The sequence below is a fragment of the Budorcas taxicolor genome, chromosome 15 (genome assembly GCF_023091745.1).
Source record: "Budorcas taxicolor isolate Tak-1 chromosome 15, Takin1.1, whole genome shotgun sequence".
NCBI classification, from domain to species: Eukaryota; Metazoa; Chordata; class Mammalia; order Artiodactyla; family Bovidae; genus Budorcas; species Budorcas taxicolor.
Window position 1 is genome coordinate 18,008,832 of NC_068924.1, and position 23,200 is coordinate 18,032,031.

Below are 23,200 nucleotides of genomic sequence, written 5' to 3' on the forward strand. Positions count from 1 at the left end.
TACATATAAAACCATTAGTAAATGAAGTTGTAAATACAAAAGCACTGCTTTCACGCAGAAACAATGTGTTTTCTGATAATTCAGTTAGAACTGTGAAAGATGGGCCATGAATCATATCACTGAAAGGTTTTTTACTTAAATGGAGTGAAAATCTGCTCTGTAGTGTGTCATCATTTTTACCTCTGAAAGATAGCTTCTGTTTGGTGTGATAATATCTGTTATAATAGCTGAGAGTGGAGAGAAGTGATTCATTATGAGCTTCTCTTTCATTTCTTTGAAATTTGCTCTGAGTGCTTTATCCATTTTGGATTGTGTATTTAGATAATATGTCAGAATGTAATTCTGGTGCAGAGTTTTCTGGATTCTACTTAACTACTAGCATGAACATTACTATTACCTACTAGGCTTCTCTGTCCATAGAATTCTCTAGGCAAGAATACTGGAGTGTGTAGCCATTCCCTTCTCCAGGAAGTCTTCCTGACCCAGGGATCGAACCCAGGTATCGAACCCAGGTATCCTGCATTGCAGGCAGATTCTTTACCATCTGAGCCACCACAGAGGCTCTTTAGAAAGTTAAGAATTAAAGGGACTTCTTAGAAAATCTATTTTGTTTATTATTTTTTACACAGAATTGAGTTGGCATGGAATCGAGGTGTCTTAAACATAAATTTATGTAATCAAGAAGGAGAAAGGTAGTAATCAGGTATTGTAGGAATAGTAATAACAAGAACATTAAAGACAGTAGCAAGTAGCAGTTTGTTAACTGGGCCCGGCACTAAGCATTTTTAAATTATATGCTAACAATTAACTTATAAGTGGGTGAGATTCATTTTATGAGTGATAAAACTAAAACTTATAAGGGTCAAGTAAATTGTCCGAGGCCCCACAGCGTATCAGTTCAGTTCAGTTCAGTCACTCAGTCGTGTCCAACTCTTTGTGACCCCATGAATTGTAGCACGCCAGGCCTCCCTGTCCATCACCAACTCCCAGAGTTCACCCAAACTCATGTGCAATGAGCATTCTTTGGCATTACCTTTCTTTGGAATTGGAATGAAAACTGAAAACTGACCTTTTCCAGTCCTGTGACCACTGCTGAGTTTTCCAAATTTGCTGGCATATTGAGTACAGCACTTTTACAGCATCATCTTCAAGGATTTGAAATAGCTCAACTGGAATTCCATCACCTCCACTAGCTTTGTTTGTAGTGATGCTTCCTAAGGCCCACTTGACTTCATATTCCAGGATGTCTGGCTCTAGGTGAATGATCACACCATCGTGATTATCTGGGTTGTGAAGATATTTTTTGTACAGTTCTTCCGTGTATTCTTGCCACCTCTTCTTAATATCTTCTGCTCTGTTAGGTCCATACCGTTTCTGTCCTTTATTGAGCCCATCTTTGCATGAAATGTTCCCTTGGTATCTCTTATTTTCTTGAAGCAATCTCTAGTCTTTCCCATTCTGTTGTTTTCCTCTATTTCTTTTCATTGATCGCTGACGGAGGCTTTCTTATCTCTTCTTGCTATTCTTTGGAACTCTGCATTCAGATGCTTATATCTTTCCTTTCCTCCTTTGCTTTTTTCTTCTCTTCTTTTCACAGCTATTTGTAAGGCCTCCCAGACAGCCATTTTGCTTTTTTGCTGTCTTTTCCATGGGGATGGTCTTGATCCCTGTCTCCTTTAGTGTCACAAACCTCTGTCCGTAGTTCATCAGGCACTCTATCTATCAGATCTAGTCCCTTAAATCTATTTCTCACCATATAAAAGCTTGCAAATAATAGCCTTGGGATTCTTACCAAGGTCTTTGTTTCTCTACACACTGTTTTTAACCATGTAGCTGCTACCTATTTCATACCAGTAGGCATTCTCTTATGACAGAGTAGCTCTGAGGCAATGAATCAGAAGGTAGAGGATGATAAGAGGAGAGGAGGATTTTCAAGAAGGAATAAGTGATAGAAATTGTTCATATTTCCAGACCAAGATCATTGGTCTCAAACAAATTTAGAAAAAAATAAGCATTGTGGTTAGTAGTTTAGTTTAGGACCACATACTAACATCATATCAGAAATGTCATCATGGGGGGACATGTATCCAGTGCTTAATTCTCAAACTGACTTAATGAGTAATACAGCTTTTTTATAGAGGAGGAACAGAGATTCTCTTCTTGTACAACCATATCCTTCAGTTCCCTTCTTACCACCATCATGACCAGATTTATTATAAAAAAGGAACCAGCCTATTACTATCGTACCTTTGTCTTTAATTTAGAGATGTCTACCTGGGAGGTTTCTCTTCTTATTCTCATGAGCTTGTAGCATTTCATGATATTCACTTCATCATCTGGGTACTTGAGCCCTTTTTCATAGCCAGCATCCAAAATGAGATAAATACTCAAGATTTTATAGGTTTTATCAACTTTGTGGCAAGTCTTTGATCTGCTTATTATCTCTATTTTTATCAAGTTCTTTGTTTTATGGATATTTAAGGCACCACCATGTAGTGAGGTGGGGTAGTTATAGATTGATGGTCAGTTTAGCTGAAGAGGTTGAGGAGTTGGGGCAGAGTTTGGTGCTAATGGAAGATCGTTTCATAGACTACAGAGATGAGCAGTGGAGGCTTCAAGCTACAGGAAGCTAGGCTGTGTTTGTTTTTCCCATCCCTGTGTACTCGGAGCTCACAACAGAGCCTGGAACATAGTAGCTCAGGAAATATTTGAAGGAATTGATTAGTGAATCAGTGTTTCTGTGTAAATTTATTTTTCTCCCCGTCTTCATAGCCTTATTGTAGTTTTTATAGATTTAAATGTGGAAGACCAATTTTTTATGTTGTTTGGATGAAACTCTGTAGAATAGGTAACAGATCAGAGAGCCTTGCTGTGTTCTTAGTTCTCGGGAGGGATTTAGAATCCCTGGGGTTTTATTCTTGGAGGGAAAGGGGTACCTTCAGGCCAAAGATTATTGTAATAATTCTTTTTATTCAATTTTGTTGAGCCACTTTTCTTCTCTGAAAAAAGAAGTTCCTGTAATACTGAAATGAGGATCGATCTCCCCTCCTCCTTTATTTGACAGCTGGGAACTCCATTCTTAACATAACTGACTCAGTTGCCTGAGATTCATTAAAATAGGCTATACACTTCCACCACCTCCTGAGAAACAGGGGTTTCCAAATCTACAGCTTTCCAAGCACCATGGAATGAAAGTGGTTTAAATATATAGTCCTGGCTGCTATTGAAATTCATACTTCATGGTACTTTCTTTTCTGGCAGCTGAGGACCTATAGTTTATGAGAAGCCAAAAGACATGTAGTAATATCTATAAAGGAGTATTTTGTACCTTGAAATGTAATTTTTCATGTTTTTTTTTTTGTCTCCTGGGAATTTGATTTTTATGATTGAATTTCATGACCTTCTTATCATTTGTAGCATGGCAGAATTAAAGGTAAAATTGTGCCTTCTTTTTGTTAGCATGAAATGCCTTTCGGTACCTCCTAAAATATGAAATAGGAAAAGGAAGGATTTAAAGTATTGCAACCACATAAATATGAGTGTTTGGGGTAAGGGGGTTGAGGAACTTCAGTTACTGAATCTAATAAAATACAATTATATTTTCCCCCTAATCATTGCAATCCAACCTTTTATTTTTGTCTTGTCATTTATAGCATCTATGATTCATATATTCATCTTTTTTAAAAAAGAACTATTTTCCATCTCTTAGCAAAAGAAAAATTTATAGTTTTTTTCCTATATTCATTTCCAAAATTTTGGATTGCCATAATTCTACATTCTGTTCTCTGTTGAAAGACAGATGTTTACTCTTGCCTCTTTTCAGGTAGAGTGCTAATATAGCTTTTTAAGATAACAAAGAGAAGTTTTCTAATTTCCTTTTTGTGTCACCCAGTATTGAAAGTTTGTTCTTTTTATTATACTTTAGTTTCATATCCTGGTCATGTTCATTTCATTTTTTTTAATATAAATTCATTTATTTTAATTGGAGGTTAATTACAGTATTGCATTGGTTTTGCCATACGTCAACATGAATCCACCACAGGTATACACGTGTTCTCCATCCTGAATCCCCTTCCCTCCTCTCTCCGCGTACCATCCCTCTGGGTCGTCTCAGTGCACCAGCCCCAAGCATCCAGTATCATGCATCAAACCTGGACTGGTGATTCATTTCATATATGATATTATACATGTTTCATATCCCTCATCCACCTGAGACTTGTGGCAGAAATCTTAAAAGGAATAATTATTCTACTCACATGCTCATTTGATCTGTGATAGCCAATTTAAATTTTGAAATTTAAAAAAATTCTTCATTGACTTTGATGAATTAATACTGCAGTTCAGTGGAAATTTGTTAGTATGCTTTTTCTTGCTATGATTATAGTGACTAGATGGAAAACCCCAAAAGAGAGATTGTGTTTACTTGTTTAGAGAGAGCTTTTCTGATGTGACCATATCAAGGTTATTCTTTGGAACTTTGAAGTGCCATTTCCTGATGCTCTAGTGTGTTGGGAGAAGGTCAGTTACTGAATAATTACAGTAGCAATTTGTGTGACTGTTAAGTGTGTTTAATTACCTGTTTCTCTGCACAGGACACAGGCAAAAATTAAATAATATATTGGGTTGGCCAAAAAGTTCTTTCTCTTCTTAAGTGAGGTTTAAGGACACATTTTTCATTTTTACCAAGAACTTTATTGAACAATATAGTCACCATTTTGTTCCACTACCTTCTACCATTTTTCACATGACTTCATAATTCTGTCTTCTCAAAACTTTTTATCTTTTTGAGCAAAGAACTGTTCTATGTGCCTTTACAGTCTTAAAGGGAATTGAAATTTTTTCCATTAGAATTTTGTCCAGATCGAAATAAATGGCAGTCTGAAGGTGCAGTGTGATGAATATGGTAAATGAATCAGAACTTCCCAAGCAAGCTGTATAAGTTTTTGCCTGGTCATCAAAGAAACATGTGGTCTTGCATTATCCTGATGGAAGATTATGCATTTTGTGTTGACTAATTCCAGACACTTTTCATCAAGTGCTGTTTTCATTGGTCTAGTTGGGGGTAGTACTTGTTGGAATTAACTGTTTGGTTTTCCAGAAGGAGCTCATAATAGAGGACTCCCTTCCAATCCCGCCATATACACAGCATCACCTTCTTTAGATGAAGACTGGCCTTTGATGTGGTTGGTGGTGGTTCATTTCGTTTGCCCCATGACCTCTTTCATTCTACATGATTGTACGGTATCCACTTCTCATCAGCTGTCACAATTTGTTTTAAAAATGGAATTTTTCATTATATTTAAATAGGAAATCACATGTGGAAATACAGTCTAAAAGATTTTTTTCACTTATGTGAAACCCAGACATCAAAGTGATTAACATAACCAAGCTGGTACAAATTATTTTCAGCACTTAGTTTGGATATTTTGAGTATGTCAGGTATCTCCCTTGTAATAATAATGCTGAGTGTTCTCAATGCTTTGATTTGATTGCATCAGCTTTAAGTGGTCTGCCCAACCGTGGATATTATCCAGCAAGATATCTGTAGCACAAAACTTCATAAACCACTCTTGACACATTTGATCAGTCATAGCACCTTCTCTGTACACTGTACAAATCTTTTTTTGCATTCCAGTTACATTTTCACCTTTCTTAAAATGATGAAGAATCATATGCCGAAAATATTGCTTGCTTTCTTCCATCTTCAGTATTAAAATGACTACACAAAAATTCACCAATTTTGGTGATTTTTTTTTAATGCATGCTGATATGACAGCTATCACAATGCAGTCTAAAAAAATTGTTTCTAATGAAGTTAAAGACAACTAAGTGCTACTTTTTGAGCCATCTTACGGGAAAAAAAAACATTGGCTATTGACCAACCCAATACATGAAATGCTATCAGGAAGAAAATCCTGTTAGAATGAAAGACGCATACAGTTATTGTTGTTTAGTTGCTAAGTTGCACCCAACTCTTTTGCAGCCCAATGGACTATAGTCTGCCAGGTCTTCTCTTCATGGGATTTCCCAGACAAGAATACTGGAGTGGATTGCCATTTCCTCTTTCAGGGGATCTTCCTAACCCAGGGATCAAACCTTTGTCTCCTACGTTGGCAGGCGGGTTCTTTACCACTGAGCCACCAGGGAAGCCTACCCATGCAATATGTGTGTGTGAGTCACTCAGTCGTGTCTGACACTTTGTGATCCCATGGACTATAGCCCGCCAGGCTCCTCTGTCCATGGGATTCTCCAGGCAAGAATACTGGAGTGGGTTGCTGTTCCCTTCTCCAGGAGATCTTCTCAACCAGGGATTGAACCCAGGTCTGCCGCTTTGCGGACAGATTCTTTACCATCTGAGCCTCCAGGGAAACCCATACAATAGCAGACCACTGTTAACAATAAAAGGAAATGTAACATTTGGCTAAAGCATGTTGTTAAGCTAAAAACTACTCATCCCTTTTTAGTTGTTGTTCAGTTACTGTGTCTGACTCTTTGTGACCCCATGAACTGCAACATCGCAGGCTTCTCTGTCCTTCACTGTCTCCGGTTTTGCTCAAATCATGTCCATTGAGTCATTGATGCCATCCAGCCATCTCATCCTCTGTTGCCCCCTTCTCTTGCCCTCAGTCTTTTCCAGCATCAGTGTTTTTTCCAAGTGAGTTGGCTATTAACATCAGGTGGCCAAAATATTGGAGCTTCAACAACAGTGCTTCCAGTGAATATTCAAGGTTGATTTTCTTTAGGATTGACTGGTTTGTTCTCCTTGCTGTCCAGGGGACTCTCAAGTCTTTTCCAGCATTTAGTTCGAAAACATCAGTTCTTCTGTGCTCAGTCTTCTTTATGGTCCAACTCTTAACATCCATACATGACTATTGGGAAACCTGTAACTTTGACTATACAGACCTTTGTCAGCAAAGTGACATCTCTGCTCTTTAATATGTTGTCTAGATTTGGCATAACTTTTCTTCCAAGGAGCAAGCGTCTTTGAATTTCATGGCTGCAGTCACCATGCACAGTGCTTTTGGAGCCCATGAAAATGAAGTCTGTCACTGCTTCCATTTTTTCCTTTTCTATCTCCCATAAAGTTATGGGGCCGGATGCCATGATCGTTTTTTTGAATGTTGAATTTTAAACCAGCCTTTTCACTCTCATAAAGAAACTCTTTAGTTCCTTCTCACTTTTCTGCCATTAGAGTGGTATCCTGTGCAATGCAGGAGATGTGGGTTCGATCCCTGAGTCGGGAAGATCCTCTGGAGGAGAGCATGGCAACCCGCTCCAGTATTCTTGTCCAGAAAATCCCATTGACAGAGGAGCCTGGTGGGCTGCGATCCATGGGGTCGTAAAGACTGAGACACGACAGAAGCGACTGAGCACTGCTGCTCCTCTCACTTACCAAGCTCTTTAACGATGAACAAATCTGTTTTGATTTCTTCATCTTTTCTTCTGACCTTGATCCTGGAACTTGCAAATAATCTTTAGAGTATTTCCGTGTATAACTGCACATTGTTTAAGTTTTCCCTGCCCTTTTAGTTGTATGTTTTATTTGGAAGTCAAAGTAATAACCATTTTCTCCAAAACTAGTGTAAAAAAGAATAATAATCTCAGAAAAGAATAATTTAGCATCAAGATTTATTTAGTGGGTATGACACATGAACAGTTGCCATTTGAATTTGAATTTTTGTTAGTTTCACTTAAAATTTATCTTTCCTGCTGTGAGGTCTGATGCAATGAAAACTCAATCTGCAAGTTCTCTGGGCTCTCCTCCTCTTTGTATTAATTAGATCTAACCCGCTTTGAAACTTTTTAATAAAAAGGAGTCTGTAAACCTAGATGGGGTGTATAGAGTGGATCGTAGCAATTTCCTGCCCTTCTCAATGCTGTGAGTAGCAGAGCAACCTCAGGTCTGTCTCTCAAGTGTGTATTAGACTTGGTTCTTGAATCTGCAGAAAGCCATGTGTGAATACTGACAATGATAGATTGTCCAGACTGAAAAAACTTGTTAATTCTCCCATTAGTGAATGTTTAATGTAAGAGGGAATCATGATTGCAGTTTCATATTACTTCATGGAAAAATTATTTGCTGTTTGCTTACTTTTTACATTGATCTGGTAGTTGATTGTATTTGAAATACATTTATATATTGTTAGCTGTTATTTTAGATTGAGACTAGCCTTTATATTGTTTTACCACTATTTTTTGAAGAGGAAAAGAGGCATTCTGTTGAAAACAATTTTTTTTTCAACTTTAGCTTTATTTTGTTCTTTTGAATTTTATTATACATATCTGTTATTCTTATTTTGAAAATGTTAGTACTGCATTTTCTGCCTGTTTTATGATCATTGGAAAACTAATGGGGAAATTAAAAGCAATGAGAAAAGGTGCTTAAAAGAATAATCTTCTGTTGTTTTTCTTTTGAGAAAAATACTGCCACTTTTCTAAGAACCCCAAGGATGAGGGTTTTACATCTTTTATAAATTCTACTCTTAGACGAGAAGGGAAATAGTCATTACTACATGTCTTCCTTTTTATTTTAATAGCCAACATTGTGAACCTGTCATATGTCAGACATTGTGATAGGCATTTATGTTATTTTATGTAATTCTTATACCAATTTTATGAAATGTGTGCTTTTATCTCCTTGTTTTGGTGAGAAAATGAGAGTAAGTTGCCTAAAACTGTACAGCTAATAAGTGAACTGTGATTTGATTACATATTTGGCACATCTTTAATGATTATGAAAACTGACACCAGTCTTTCAATAGACACTTAATAAATATCTATTGAAAGGTAAATGTTCCTTATCCGGTTGGCTTAAGAAGAATTGTTATGAATGTGTAGTGAGATTTACACTTACTAGATAAGTTTACAGATTGCTAATTTTCCCTCTCTTCCTGTAGGAAAAAAGACTGAAAGAAAGGGAAGCCAGAAGAGAAGCCAGTAAGAGACAAGCAAAGGTAAGGGTTTATATTTTAATGAGAAAAATGTTTGTAGCATTGAGTGGAATTTAAATACTCTTCTTTTCCATATGCATTTTATATTTATTTATACATCATGACATTTGAATTGGATTTAAGTCTGTATGTGTATGTCATTTGCTTTCTCATATTCGTTTGTTTCTTCGAGATAGTTTGTTTATAGGGCTTTATCTTCCTACTTGCACCGTCTTATTCTGTTTTGTGCATACTAAGTATAGGAAATGGTTGACTCTGGGTCAGACCTGGTGGGATTTTATTGTATTTCATCTTCAGACTATGGAGGCAGCCTGTGCAAACCCAGCTTGATAACAGCCTTGAAAGCATTGGTTGCTTCAGCTCCTAGAACCTGAGGGAAAGCACTCTGTGTCTCCCACCTTCACTAAATTCTGTAAACAAAAATTTTAACAGCTGTATATGTACAGTTTCTTTCAAATTATGTACAATTATAAACACCATCATCTATGTGCAGCTGTAATTTTTATCTGGTATGTTTGACACCATGGGAAATTCAGCCTCTGCATTCTGAGGACATGTAATAGAAATGATTTCCACAAACCAGGGCACAGAAATGCATGTCATTTCTCATGCTGTATCTCACTGTGCTTTGCCTGACTGGCTGTGATTTCTTCTCAGCAGTTAGCAAAGATCCGACTCCCTTGAGTAAACCCATCATGTTCTTTGTCATTTTTTTCCATGCACTTAGAGAACAAGTTAGAGATGATAACTCATGCTATAGTTCTAAAGTGGGAAGCAATTACTCTTCAGTATAAGATGAAAAGACTGCTTACATTCAGTATTAAATATCACTCTGTCGTCAAAGGTGCCTGAAAACGAGAACTACAGTGTGCGTGCACCCTGACTTGCTAAATCAGGTGGTGGAGTCTGCATTTGCATTTAAAATGCAGATGTGAACAGTCATGGCATAGAAATGAGATCTCAGGAACTATAGTGGGAAAAATTTAAATTTAAGAAGAAAATCTTAAATCTAATGAAAGCATTTGGATTTTGTGAATATTGCATGTTCAGCATAAAGATAAACCATTTTATGTTACTAAAAGGCCCCTATTTCTTTCTGTGAATGAAATTATAAAATGAAAGATATAATCTGGAGCCAAAAGAAAGGCCTGTCACTGTATTTGCTTTGTGTGTATTGGTGCATATTTATATGTATTACTAAATATGGTTTATTTTCTGTACTTGTTGATACTGTATGCTTCATCTTTCATAGTGGTTTAAACTGTAAGAAAGAAATTGCTCTCACGCTTGAGCCTGCCTCTTGTGCTTCTTCTCTTTCCATACAAGTTGCTGTATATATTTTGTTTTGATACATTGCCAGCTGGGAAATGAAAAGCGATAAAGGCCTTCAGAGTTAGATTTTGCCACTGGGATCGACCTCTAAAGTGAACTCCTCAAGCCAAGCCCACCCCTCTGCTCCGCACCCCTTCCCATGTCTGTCATGTGTGTTTGTTTCCTGATGTGTGAGAAAGGAGGAGGACTTCCTTTTCAAAAGGTTGTTTCATTTAAAAACAAGCGCTAAGGGCTGTATTGAGAACAAAGAATAGAACAACTGACTTTGTTGCACAGCCAAGAGCTTTCAGTAGACTCTGTTTTAGTATTGCTCTGAGTAGTCAAGCTGCCTGCATTTCATAGCCTTGTGTGAGCGCTCAGAGACAGCAGCCCCTTTAGAAGAGTGATGTTGGCAGAGAGATGTGAGGACAGGTTGTAGCCAGGACTCACATTGCTCAGGATACCAGGGGCGGCAGCAGTGACAGATTCAGGCCGACTCAGGGAGGCCGAGGAGTTGGCTCGGGTTACCCTGTATGTACCCAGCTTCTTTGCAAATGACAGTTATAGAAGTGGAGGTGCTGGAGCTTTCCAGGTGCCCCTTTGGAAACAGACCCAGAAGATGTTGGAGGGACTCTGTAAGAGGTGATGGCCCAAGGTTCTGTAATAGATATCTAAGAATAAATGTATGAGCTAGATTATGGGTTTTCCAATTGTGTGTGTGAGTTTGTATGTGCGCATGTGTGCTGCAAACATGCTTTAAGTGATGGATATGGCTGGTTTCAGAGTAAATTTTATCTTCTTTCTAATATGGTTAAACATTGTGTGACTTGAGGCTGTTGCCTTCTGAGGCCTTCTGGTCAGCTTAAGTGCAGAGCATCCTTCAGTCACTGAATCTATATCTAAAGGATTCCTTAGTGGTAAAAGAAAGTGGTGACTTACTCTACCACCAGAGATGTGGTCTTACCCATTTATAGCTATTTGAAGAAGTCAATGCATAGAAACAGAAGTGTGAGAAAGGAAGACTTCCAGAGCTGTTTTCTACCTTGTTTTGTGCTTCATTTAGTGAACCTCATGTTACAGGAGAGGAATCTAGAAGACACAGTGTAGTTACTTTAGAAACTGGAAAAATGTATTAGAATGAAAGTTGATAAAATTATCTTTATTACCCAGAAAAGAGAAGGTTTAATGATGTTGTGAGTTTATAATTTTATAAATGATGCTTGGTAGTTATCCTTTTCCCAACAAAGTAAGTATTTTGAAGAAAAATTGCTTTAAAGTTAGAATGTAGTAAAATAAAGTTGGAATGGACTTCCCAGAAAGCTGATTCAACTTTTTGCTAAAAGATATGTCTAAGATCTGCTTAAAATATGTTATATTCAGTGCCAGGAGTTACAGAGAAATATGAAGTTGAAACTCTAAGAAAGTTTTCGGGGTACCCAATGTCTAGTGATTTGAGAGATAGAGGTCTTTGGGTATTTAAACTTTCTTTAGCAGAGAAATATTTAAACTGTTAAAGAATATTTGACTTTTACTTTAGCTAACGGAATATTGTATGTTCTTATAAGTTAGAAATTTTAATCTGGCACAAGAAAAAGTAGTTGGAGCAATAATGAATAGACCACTTTGCTTTTTGGATTCAGGGTGGTTATATAATCCTAGAAATACAGCTTTACCTCATTATCCAGCTAGATTTCCTCATGTTACTTTGATGGTCTCAAGTGTTTGTACCAACCTCCGGGTGGCTTGATGAAACCGAATACTGAGTATGAAGGAGCAAAGAGTAGGAAACAGCTTAGTTTCCTGAAAGTTAAGCATTGCTTGGACTATATTACTGATGGTGCTTATAGTTCTTATTTTTAGGTATGGGGGAAATTATATGAAAACAATGTTTAAAATGATATTGTACATTTTGAGGTTGAATTGTATAGCCACCATAAATTTTAACTTTATTTTCTCCTTGTTTTATTTAATTTAATTTTTTTTTCAGTAATTCTAAAGCACTTTATTAATGTACTTATACAACAGTAGAATAGTTTCTTGGATACCTAAAGTGGTTTTGGTTAATTCTTTCACAATAGGAATAGAAGAAGTTGTATAATTTTAGAACTTGAATATCCTTGAGAGATATTCTGGAGGTGTTTCCTGAAACTGGTTTATAATATCTTTTTCTCCAGCCAGCAATAGTTTCATGAAGCAAACCTAAATTTATTTATTTTGATATTATGTTCTTTCAAAATATTTTTGAACTTTTCCTGTCCATGAAATGTAAGAACGTGAAACATCCACTCATCTATTCCAGCAATTTTAAATAGTACACTGAATAGCCTAGGGGTTCTGCTGAGGTATCCGCCAGGACACAAGAGGGTTATTTGGGCAGAAATCCAGGCTCCCATTTTGTCTTCATTCAGAGCACCCCTGTTATATTCTCTGTGTGTACAGAAGCTTCCAGGGAAACTTTTGTTTGAGATAGTGCTTCTACTTACATTCATAAATGCATACATACATGTTATTTTGTAAGAACCCAGGGACTTTCCTGGTGGCCTAGTAGCTCAGACTCTGTCCTCCCAGTGCAGGAGGCCCAGGTTTGACCCCTGGTCAGGGAGCTAGATCCCACATGCTGCAACTGAATATCAAAGATAGTCCAAAGATTCCATGTGCCGCAGTGAAGATTGAAGGTTCTCTGTGCCACAAATAAAACCTGGCACAGCCAAATAAATAAATATTAAAAGAAAAAAAAGTACTCAAATAAATTAAAACTAAAAACAAGTAAATGACTTAACATCGTCCGTGGGTTCTTTGATGGCAGAACTGCTGTGTGTACTCAGGCTCCCTGAGTCCTCATTTCCAGTTATTCTTACCGCCCCATACTGTTTTTGTATGTTACTTTATACCTCTTGTACTTTTTATTTCTTTAAAAACAAACCAGATCTGTGGTACATAGGCTAACAATTATTCATAGAAAATTACTAATAACAAACTCCTTGAGTAAGGAGAGAACTCCAGACTAAGTCTGGAAAGCAGTCTGTATCTCAGTTGCTGGCTGACCCCTTGATCTGAGCCAAAATGTGTAACAAAAAGTATATCTTACTGTACGCTCATCTGCTAAAGGATTATCTTTCCTCTTAGAGCTACAAGTAGACGTTAATAAATGTTAGTAATGGTTACTCCCACCTTTTCCTGCGTCTTAAGCCTTTGCATTTATTTCCTTTTGACAGGGCTTTATTGACTGACACCTAATGAATATTTTTATTTTAAGAGGAGATGCCTCCCCATTCCATGTTTCATATAAATTTTCTAACACCTCTTTCCTTTTTTGACATTTATAACTGAAATATTTAACTGTTCTCTTTCTTTATTTTTAATGTGTTTAGAATTTCAAGGGCTCTAGAAGATTAGTTTATTTTAAACCAAACAGCTTTTAGAAAACACAATAATGAAACTCTAAGTTTGTTTATAGTCCCAATTCCCAGTGAAAGCAAAGGTGCTCCCTGAAAGTAAATTACTCTCCCATATGAAGGGTCTGAACTCTCACAGGGCACTGTTTGCTGCACTGATACAATCACTTATTTAATGGTGCCCTAAATGAGTCATTCACTTTCTCTAAGCCAGCTATTCAAATAATACCATATTTTAGTGCTATAATAAGACCCATTATGCTGTCCTTCTTCTTGTATAAACAACATTGAGTCTTTATAAGATAGACTTTTTTCCCTTTAGTGTCTATCTGAATTAGCAGTGAAAACCCATGTAGCTTTTATTGTCATTCTAATGTTGATGTGGTTTGCTTGGAGATTAATGTAGTGGCTTTTGAATTCCAACCCACTCCCCCCAAGCCTCTTTCTTTCTTTGGTGATAATGCAGAAGGGGATTACTAAATTTGAACCTTTAACCATCTTGGATTAATAAAGAGATACTTCTAGTGTTTACTGCCAGAGAATCATCCTGTTCTAGTCATGAAGATTCAGAAGTTAAGTATGGGAGTTAACTATGGGAGCAGGAACAGTTCTAGTTATGCATATCATCCACATGCTGTTCTTTTAACACTCAGCTAATTGGTCTTTCTTAAAAAGATTTTTCCAACCCTCTCAGATGTAATGGACTCCTCCTTTTGTAACTTCTACTCCAGTCTCTTTTATGAAGCATCTGATAGTTTATAACACTTAATTGGACAGGTGTCTGTTTTTCCCACTGTGCTCTTAAGTCTTGTTTGTATTCCCTAGCACAGTGCTTGGTTTATAATAAGCACTTAATAAATGTTTCAATGAATTAGGGGGTGAATAAGTGATTTAAGGGATACAGACCACTGGCTGTAAAATTCTTTATTATGGTCAAATATTTCCTAAAATTTACTGCTTTAGCCATTTTTATGTGTACCATTTGGCGGCATTAATTACATTCACATTTCTGTGAACAATTGCCAACTATCCATTTCCAGAATCCTCTCACCATCCTGAACTGAAACTCCGTGGCCCTTAAACAGTAAGTCTCCATTCCTGCCTCTCCCAAGAGTGTAAAGTTTTAAAGAGGAAACTCAGTCTTTAGCAGGTGAGAAAATAGAGGTCTTAAATGAATAGGTGATTTTTCCAGAGTCTTATAGTTAAGTAACAGCAAAATGGGGCTAGACCCCAGGTCTCTGAGTGATTATGTGTGTGCTTTTCATTCTGCCTTAAACTCTCTCTATAACAATATGTGAAATGCCAAGAAGTACTGAATGTATTAAGGTGTCACATTTTAAAATATAATAAAATGAAGTTATTAATACTACTCTTAGTCACAAGCTCAACACTTATTAAGGGTTGTAAACCAAGTAATACTGTGAGTTTCAGTAGCATCAATGTTAAACTTATCAAAAGATTTAAAAAAGAATATCCATTTTTTCTGCCAGAATAAATAGGAATAAATAAACTCATGATGACATTAGTTTGGAATATAACTTTCAAGGCCAATATAAAGCATAATAATAACTAATAGCAGCTATAATTTATTAGGGCTTCCCTGGTGCCTCAGATGGTAAAGAATCTGCCTGCAGTGCAAGACACCTGGGTGTGATCCCTGGGTCAGGAAGATCACCTGGAGAAGGAAACAGCAAGCCACTCCAGTATTCTTGCCTGGGAAATCCCATGGATAGAAGAGCCTAGTGGGCTGCAGTCCATGAGGTCACAAAGAGTCAGATACAGCTGAGCAAATTAGAATTTCATTTCATCATTTATTGACTGCCTATTCTGTTACAAATACTGTAATTAAAGGCTTCACATACATTATTTCTTTAATCCTCATGAACAATAGTATGAGCTGGTATTATCTTTATTTCCTAGATGAAGAAGGATTATGCAGTTTCCCCAAGATCACATGGCTAAGGATATCACAGAGCCCTGATTCAAATCTACTTTACTAGACTAAAAGAGCCTTGATGCTTAGCATAAGGCCATACTGTCACCTCATTTTCAAGGAAAGTCAAGAGTATTCACATTTTAGTACTCTCACCTTGTGAACAGCAACTGAGATTTTTCATAGCTGGCACATAGTAAATGCTTATAAATACTTTTTGAGCACATCAATGAAATGCAGGTATATTTATTCTTTAAGTTAGCATACTCCTATGTCAGTCATGTCTGACTCTTTGCCACCCTGTGGACTGTAGCCAGCCAGGCCCTCTGTCCATGGGATTCTCCAGGCAAGAATACTAGAGTGGGTTGCCATTCCTTCTCCAGCGGATCTTCCTGACCCAGAGACTGAATTTGCATCTCCTGCATTGCAGGCAGGTTCTTTATCGCTGAGCCACCAGGGAAGCCCACAGTTGCACGATTTCTGCCGAATTGTGAATGTACCCTGTATTCCCCGGGCTCTCCAAGCTGATGCTCCTCTCCTCCCCCATCTTGTTTATTCAGCACAATTTCAAACAAACTCATTAACCTACAATCACTGCAGATGGTGACTGCAGCCATGAAATTAAAAGACGCTTACTCCTTGGAAGGAAAGTTATGACCAACCTAGATAGCATATTGAAAAGCAGAGACATTACTTTGCCAACAAAGGTCTATCTAGTTAAGGCTATGGTTTTTCCAGTGGTCATGTATGGATATGAGAGTTGGACTGTGAAGAAAGCTGAGCACCGGAGAATTGATGCTTTTGAACTGTGGTGTTGGAGAAGACTCTTGAGAGTCCCTTGGACCGCAAGGAGATCCAACCAGTCCATTCTAAAGGAGATCAGCCCTGGGATTTCTTTGGAAGGAATGATGCTAAAGCTGAAACTCCAGTACTTTGGCCACCTCATGTGAAGAGTTGACTCATTGGAAAAGACTCTGATGCTGGGAGGGATTGGGAGCAGGAGGAAAAGGGGACGACAGAGGATGAGATGGCTGGATGGCATCACTGACTCAATGGACATGAGTTTGAGTGAACTCCGGGAGATGGTGATGGACAGGGAGGCCTGGTGTGCTGCGATTCATGGGGTCACAAAGAGTCGGACACTACTGAGCGACTGAACTGAACTGAAGGTTATAGATGGTTAACATTAAAACAGAATGTATGACACTCTTAGGCAATCAGGATCTCTTTAGAATACTTGATCCATACCCTATTTGCTAATAATGTGCTCAGTCGCTCAGTCTTGTGTGACCCTTTGTGACCCTGTGGACTGTAGCCTGCCATGTTCTTCTGTCTATGAGATTTCCCAGGCGAGAATACTGGAATGGGTTGCTATTTCCTGCTTCGGGGGATTTTCCTGACCCAGGGATTGAATCTACGTCTCTTCCTCCACAGGTGATTTCTTTACCGCTGAGCCACCAGGGAAGCCTGTCCCAGTGTGTACACATTGATTGACTTTCCTTTTCTTTCCCCTTTTTACTAACTTAGACATTCTCAAGCTTTAGTGTAATTGAATACAGAAAGCTATGTCTATTGTAGTTTATGAGTGATAAAAGGAACTTTCTTTGGTAGTTTAATCACGATGATTGTCACCTTGCCTGTGGTTTTGGAACCTAACCTCCATTGGAGTTATGAGACTTCATTCTGTCATTTAGTACCTTGCTCACAAAAACTTTTTGATCATCCGCATCAATGGATCCTGCTAAAACTACTTTGTTGGCAATGTCATGTTGAATATTTGATGCTGTTTAACATAGATTGCTTGAATAATTGCAGTCTTATTAAAATGTGGTTAGACAGTGAAAGAGTGAGCATAAAGATGTAGGTCTGTCTTCACCTCCTGGCTCATGACCACTGAAGGCCATGCAGGGGGGTGTTAAGATTAAGGATGATCTTAAGCATGTGCTATGTGAGCCATTAACCCTGAGAAGAAGAAGAAATTTTTGAGAAAACAAGTCATATTTAGACCAGATTAATCTGAGACAATTTTTGAGACAGAATTTAATGACAGTTTTAGGAGGGACTTCCTTGGTGGTCCAGCAGTGGCTAAGACCTCCACACTCCTAATTCAGGGGACGCAGGTTTGATCCCTGGTCAGGGAACTAGATACCACATGACACAGCTAAGACCCAGCTCCAGCCCCCCCAAAATAACCAGTGAATATTCGAAGGGAGAGAGCCTTCATTCTTGAAAAGAGGGATGGCATACATGGAGAGGGATGAGAAGAATTGTTAAGAGTACTGAAAAAAATACCTTAAATAATTTTATTTTCTAAAATTTGCAAAATAAAAGTGTTCTAACCAGATAAAATTGGAGGAAAATAGACTCGACATATTTGAATAAGGTGTCAGAAAAGCACTCATGTGCTTACATTCTCTCTCATATGTATAAAATAAATGGATAAATATTTGAATATATATTAAATATATATATATATGGTCTTTTGTATATGTTATAGATGAACATTGTATTTTTAAATGGTCTGTTGGATTCTGCTTAGTTGGGTGGTCATTTAGATCCATTCCAAAACATTAGGACTCTGCGTTCAGATTGGACCAAACAACATCAAGTAATCCTTTTGATGCCCTTTATACTCAGTCATGGTTTATCCTCCTTATCTTAAGTTATAGATACTTTGATGATTTATATTCTTTTTAAAAATTTAATTGAAGTATAGGTCAAATAGATTATTACATTAATTTTAGTTGTACAGCATAGTGATTCAACATTTGTGTACCTTATGAATTGAGCACCACAATAAGTCTGGTAACCATCTGTCACCATACACAGTTATTGGAATATTATCAAGTATGTTCCCTATGCTGTATATTATATGCCCATGACTTATTTATTTTATAACTCTTAAGTTAGTACGTCTTAATCCCCTTCACCTGTTCTGCTGCACTCCCCTCCGCTCTGGTGATTGCTGGGTTGTTCTCTGTATCTGTGAGTCTGTATCTATTTTATTTTGTTTTGTTTTTTAGATTCGGTATATGAGTGAAATCATATGGTATTTGTTTGTCTGACTTATTTTAATTAGCGTAATACCCTCTAGTTTCATCCACATTGTCACAAATGGCAAGGTGTGACTTTCTTTATGGCTGAATGGCAGTCCATGGTGTATATATACCACCTCCTCTTCATCCATCCATTTGTCAGTGGACATTTCAGTTTCCTACTTTGGCTACTGTAAATAGTGCTGCAATGAAAATAGGGGTGCATAGGTCTTTTCTAATTAGTGTTTTCATTTTCTTTGAATAACTAATTATAAATGGAATTGCTGGATCATATTGTAATTCTAGTTTTAATTTTCTGAAGAACTTAAATACTAGTTCTCATACTAGCTGTACCAATTTACATTCCTACCAGTAGTGCATGACAGTTTACTTTTGCTACATCCTCACCAATTTTTGTTTTTTGTTATCTTTTTGCTAATAGCTATTCTAACAGGTATGCAGCAATGTCTCTTTGTGGTTTTGATTTGCATTTCTTTGAGCATCTTTTCCTGTGTCTGTTGGTCATCTGAATTTCTTTCTGGGAAAATGTCTATTCATGTCCTCTGCCTAATTTTTAATTAGGTTGTTTAGTGTTTTTGATATTGAGTGTAACTTATTTGTATATTTTGGATATTAATCCCTTATCAGGTATATCATTTGCAAATATCTTCTCCCATTCATTCTTAGGCCTCCTTTTTGTTGTATTGATGATTTCCTTCACTGTGCTAAAGCTGTTTAATTTGATGGAGTCCCATTTGTTTATTTTTGCTTTTCTTGAGCTTCCCTGAGGAGTTGTTGTTGTTGTTGTTCAGTCCCCCAGCTCTGTTTGACTCTTTTTGAACCATGCATGCCAGGCTTCCTTGTCCGTCACTGTTTCCCAGAGTTTGCTCAAACTCATGTCTGTTGAATCAGTGATGCCACCTAACCATCTTGTCCTCTGTTGTTGCCTTCTCCTCCTGCCTTCAGTCTTTCCCAGCATCATGGTCTTTGCCAGTGAGTTGGCCCTTCATATCAGGTGGCCAGAGTTATGGAGCTTCAGCATCAATGAATGTTGAATTGATGTTCAATGAATATTCAGGGTTAATTTTCTTTAAGATTGATTGGTTTGATCTTCTTGCAGTCCAAGGGACTCTCAAGAGTCTTCTCCAACACCACTGTTCAAAACCATCAATTCTTTGTTGCTCAGCTTTTTTTATTGTCCAGCTCTCACATCTGTGCACAAGTACTAGAAAAACCATAGCTTTGACTATATGAACCTTTGTCGGCAAAGTAATGTCTCTGCTTTTTAATATGCTGTCTAGGTTGGTCATCGCTTTTCTTCCAAGGAGCAAGCCTCTTTTAATTTTGTAGCTGCAGTCACTGTCCGCAGTGATTTTGGAGCCCAAGAAAATAAAGTCTGTCTCTGTTTCCATTGTTTCCCCATCTATTTGCCATGAAGTAGTGGGACTGGGTGTCATGATCTTAGTTTTTGAATGTTGAATTTTAAGCCAGCTTTTTCACTCTCCTCTTTCACCTTCATCAAGTGGCTTTTTAGTTCCTCTTTCCTTTCTGCCATTAGGATGGTGTCATCTGCATATCTGAGGTTGTTGATATTTCTCCTGGCAATCTTAATTCCAGCTTGTGTTTCATCCAGCCTGGCATTTTGTGTGATGTACTCTGCATATAAGTTAAATAAGCAGGGTGACAATTCTGAACTCTCTTTTCTATTTCATTGATCCTGAAAGACTGATCAGTCTTTAGGAGACAGAGCCAAAAAAATATATATATATTGCTAAGACCCATGTCAAAGAGCATACATATTGCCTGTGTTTTTTTCCCCTTGTATTTTATGGTTTTAGGGTTTCCATTTAAATCTTTAATCCATTTTGAATTGACTTTTGTATGTTGTATTGGTAAGTAGTCCATTTTTCTTCTTTCACAAGTAGCTTTTGTTGAGGTTTCTTTGCCTCAATGTATATTTTTGGTTCCTTTGTCACAAATTAATTGATTGTATATAAGCATGGGCTTAATTCTGAACTCTCTTTTCTATTTCATTGATCCATGTGTCTGTTTTTATACTATTAAGATACAATTTTGATTACTATAGCTTTGTAATATAGTTTGAAATCAGGGCCCACGATACTTGGCAGCTTTGTTCATCTTTCTTAAGATGCTTTGGCTGCTTGGTGTCTTGTGAAGTTCCAACATGTTATATCATTGGCAAATAGTGACTTTTACTTCTTCATTTCCAATTTGGATGCATTTTATCTCTTTTTCCTGTCTGGTTTCTGTGGTTAGAACTTCCAATACTATGTTGAAAAAAAGTGGTGAGAGTAGGCATTTTTTTCTTGTTCCTAATCTGAGAGAAAAAGCTCTCAGCCTTTCATTGTTGCCTCTTATGTTAATTGTGGGTTTGTCATATATAGCCTTTATTATACTGAGGCATGTTCCTTCTATGTTCACTTTCTGTGGAGTCTGTGTCATAAATGGAGGCTGAATTTTTTCAGATGCTTTTTCTGTGTCTATTGACATGATCAATATCATATTTATCCTTTAATTTGATAGTGTGGTATATTGATTGATTTGAAGATATTAAACCATTCTTGCCTCCTTAGGATTAAATCCCACTTGGTTATGATGTATGATCATTTTAATGTACTGTTGATTTTTCTTTACCAATATTTTGTTGAGGGTTTTTGCATCTCTCTCTTATCATTGGTGTTGGCCTGTAATTTTCTCTTTTTGAAATATCTTTATCTGGTATTGATAGCAGGAAGATGCTGACCTCTTTGCATCCTTTCTTGGATTTGGAAGGATTCCTGCTTCAGTTTTTTGTAATAGTTTGAGGATAGTTGTTAACTCTTCTTTAAATGTTTGGTAAAAGTCACCTGTGAAGCCTTTTTGTGCTACATTTTTGTTTGTTGGGAATTGTTTGATTACTGACTCGATTTCATTAATAGTGATTGGTCTGTTCAGATTTTCTATTTATTTTTCATTCAGTCATGGGAAATTGTATGTTTCTAGGAATTTATCCATTTCTTCTAGGTTATCCAATTTGTTGCTGTTCAATTAATTATTTGTAGTAATCTCACAATCCTTTGTATTTCTTTTTTTTTATTTTTTGTGTATCTTGTTAGGTTTTTGGTAAACCATGAGGTTCATATGTAACACCTACATTTATAGTAGTCTATTTAAATTGATGGTCACTTAGGTTTGAGGCCATTCTAAATGTGCTACATTTCTGTCACCCCCCTCTCCAATATTTTATGTTTTTGATGTCATGTTTTACATTTTAAAATTTTGTGAATTGCTTAAACTAATTCTTTAAAAAGATGGTTTTAATACTTGATACACTACCTTTACTGTATGCTTGCTTTTACCATTGAGATTTTTTTGGTTGTTGTTCCATAATTTTTTGTCTCTGGTTATGGCCGTTTCTTTTCCATTTAAAGCCCTTGTCACCAGAGCCAAGTGCCCCAGGGATATCCCCTGCATGGTCCTTCTACTGTTGTTGAGCCATTATTGCTGTGGGTGTATTTGGCCCCAAGGCCCGCTGGCTGGGTGGCTCTGCTATGACTGTCGACTCTCGTGGACATCCTAGTGGATGGAGCTTGTCCTTGGCTGGCTGGGACTGCTTTGGGCATACTGATGTGTGGAGCTGGCCTCCAGTGTGACTGGCTGCTTTCTTGCAGGTGTGCTGGTGTGTGGGCCTTGCCTCTTGGAATGGGACATACTTTGAAGGAGTGCTGGGCAGGGCAGTTCTCAGAGGCGTGTAGGAGCAGAGTTCATGGTGTTAGCTAGATTGATGGAGAGGTGACAGACATGCCACCAGCGCCAGACCAACTAGGTGAGAGGAGAATAAAAAAGCAGGCTCTTACCAGTATTTTTGTCCCAGGAGAAACTTCAACCAAATCCATGTCCCTCTGGCATACACCCTAAAATTAGTCAGTGAATCTTCTTGTATTACACAGGTGTTTTTTAAGTTGCTGCCTCTGTGCTGGGACTTGGAGTGAGTGAGTTTGTGTGCAAGTCCTTAAAGAAGAGTCTTGGTTTCCCACAGTCATCTTCCAGCCCTTCCAGACATAAAGTCCACTAGTTTTCAAACCAGATGTAATGGGAGCTCATCCTCCTGGTGCACGCTCCCCTGTGGAGGTTACCCAGTGTGGAACTTGGAACCCCAGCTCTTTAGGGGAGACCTCTGTGGTTGTCACATCCCTCCTCTTGTGTGTCTTTGCACCAGGGGTGTGGATTCTGACTGGACTTGGCTGTGCCCTTCTGCCAGTCTCAGTGTGGCCTTTTCTTCATATACTTTAATTGTAAAAAAAATCTGCTCTGCTAGTCTTCAGTTTGTTCTCAGAGATAGTCCGCTAGTTGTAGTTTTGGTATGTCTGTTGGAGGAAATGAACTCAGGATCTTCTACTCCATCATCCTAACCCAGACTCCTTGAACAGTCAATGATTATAAGTTTTGCATTAGTTTCTAAAGGCCATCCTGATCTTGGTGTTTGTATGTGCACACTTAGTCGTGTCCTACTCTTTGTGACCCCATTGGCTGTAGCCCTCCAGGCTTCTCTGTCCATGGAATTTTCCAGGTAAG

At 37.7% G+C, this 23,200-nt stretch overlaps 1 protein-coding gene across 1 annotated transcript in view; it reads left to right on the forward strand.

Moving 5' to 3' along the window:
* DDX10 (DEAD-box helicase 10) overlaps positions 1-23,200 on the forward strand; it is a 317,926-nt gene that overhangs the window by 183,726 nt on the left and 111,000 nt on the right. Inside the window, exon 16 of the mRNA XM_052652790.1 lies at positions 8,898-8,954. Coding sequence (XP_052508750.1) covers positions 8,898-8,954 — 57 coding nt within the window. The remainder of the gene's footprint in view (positions 1-8,897; positions 8,955-23,200) is intronic.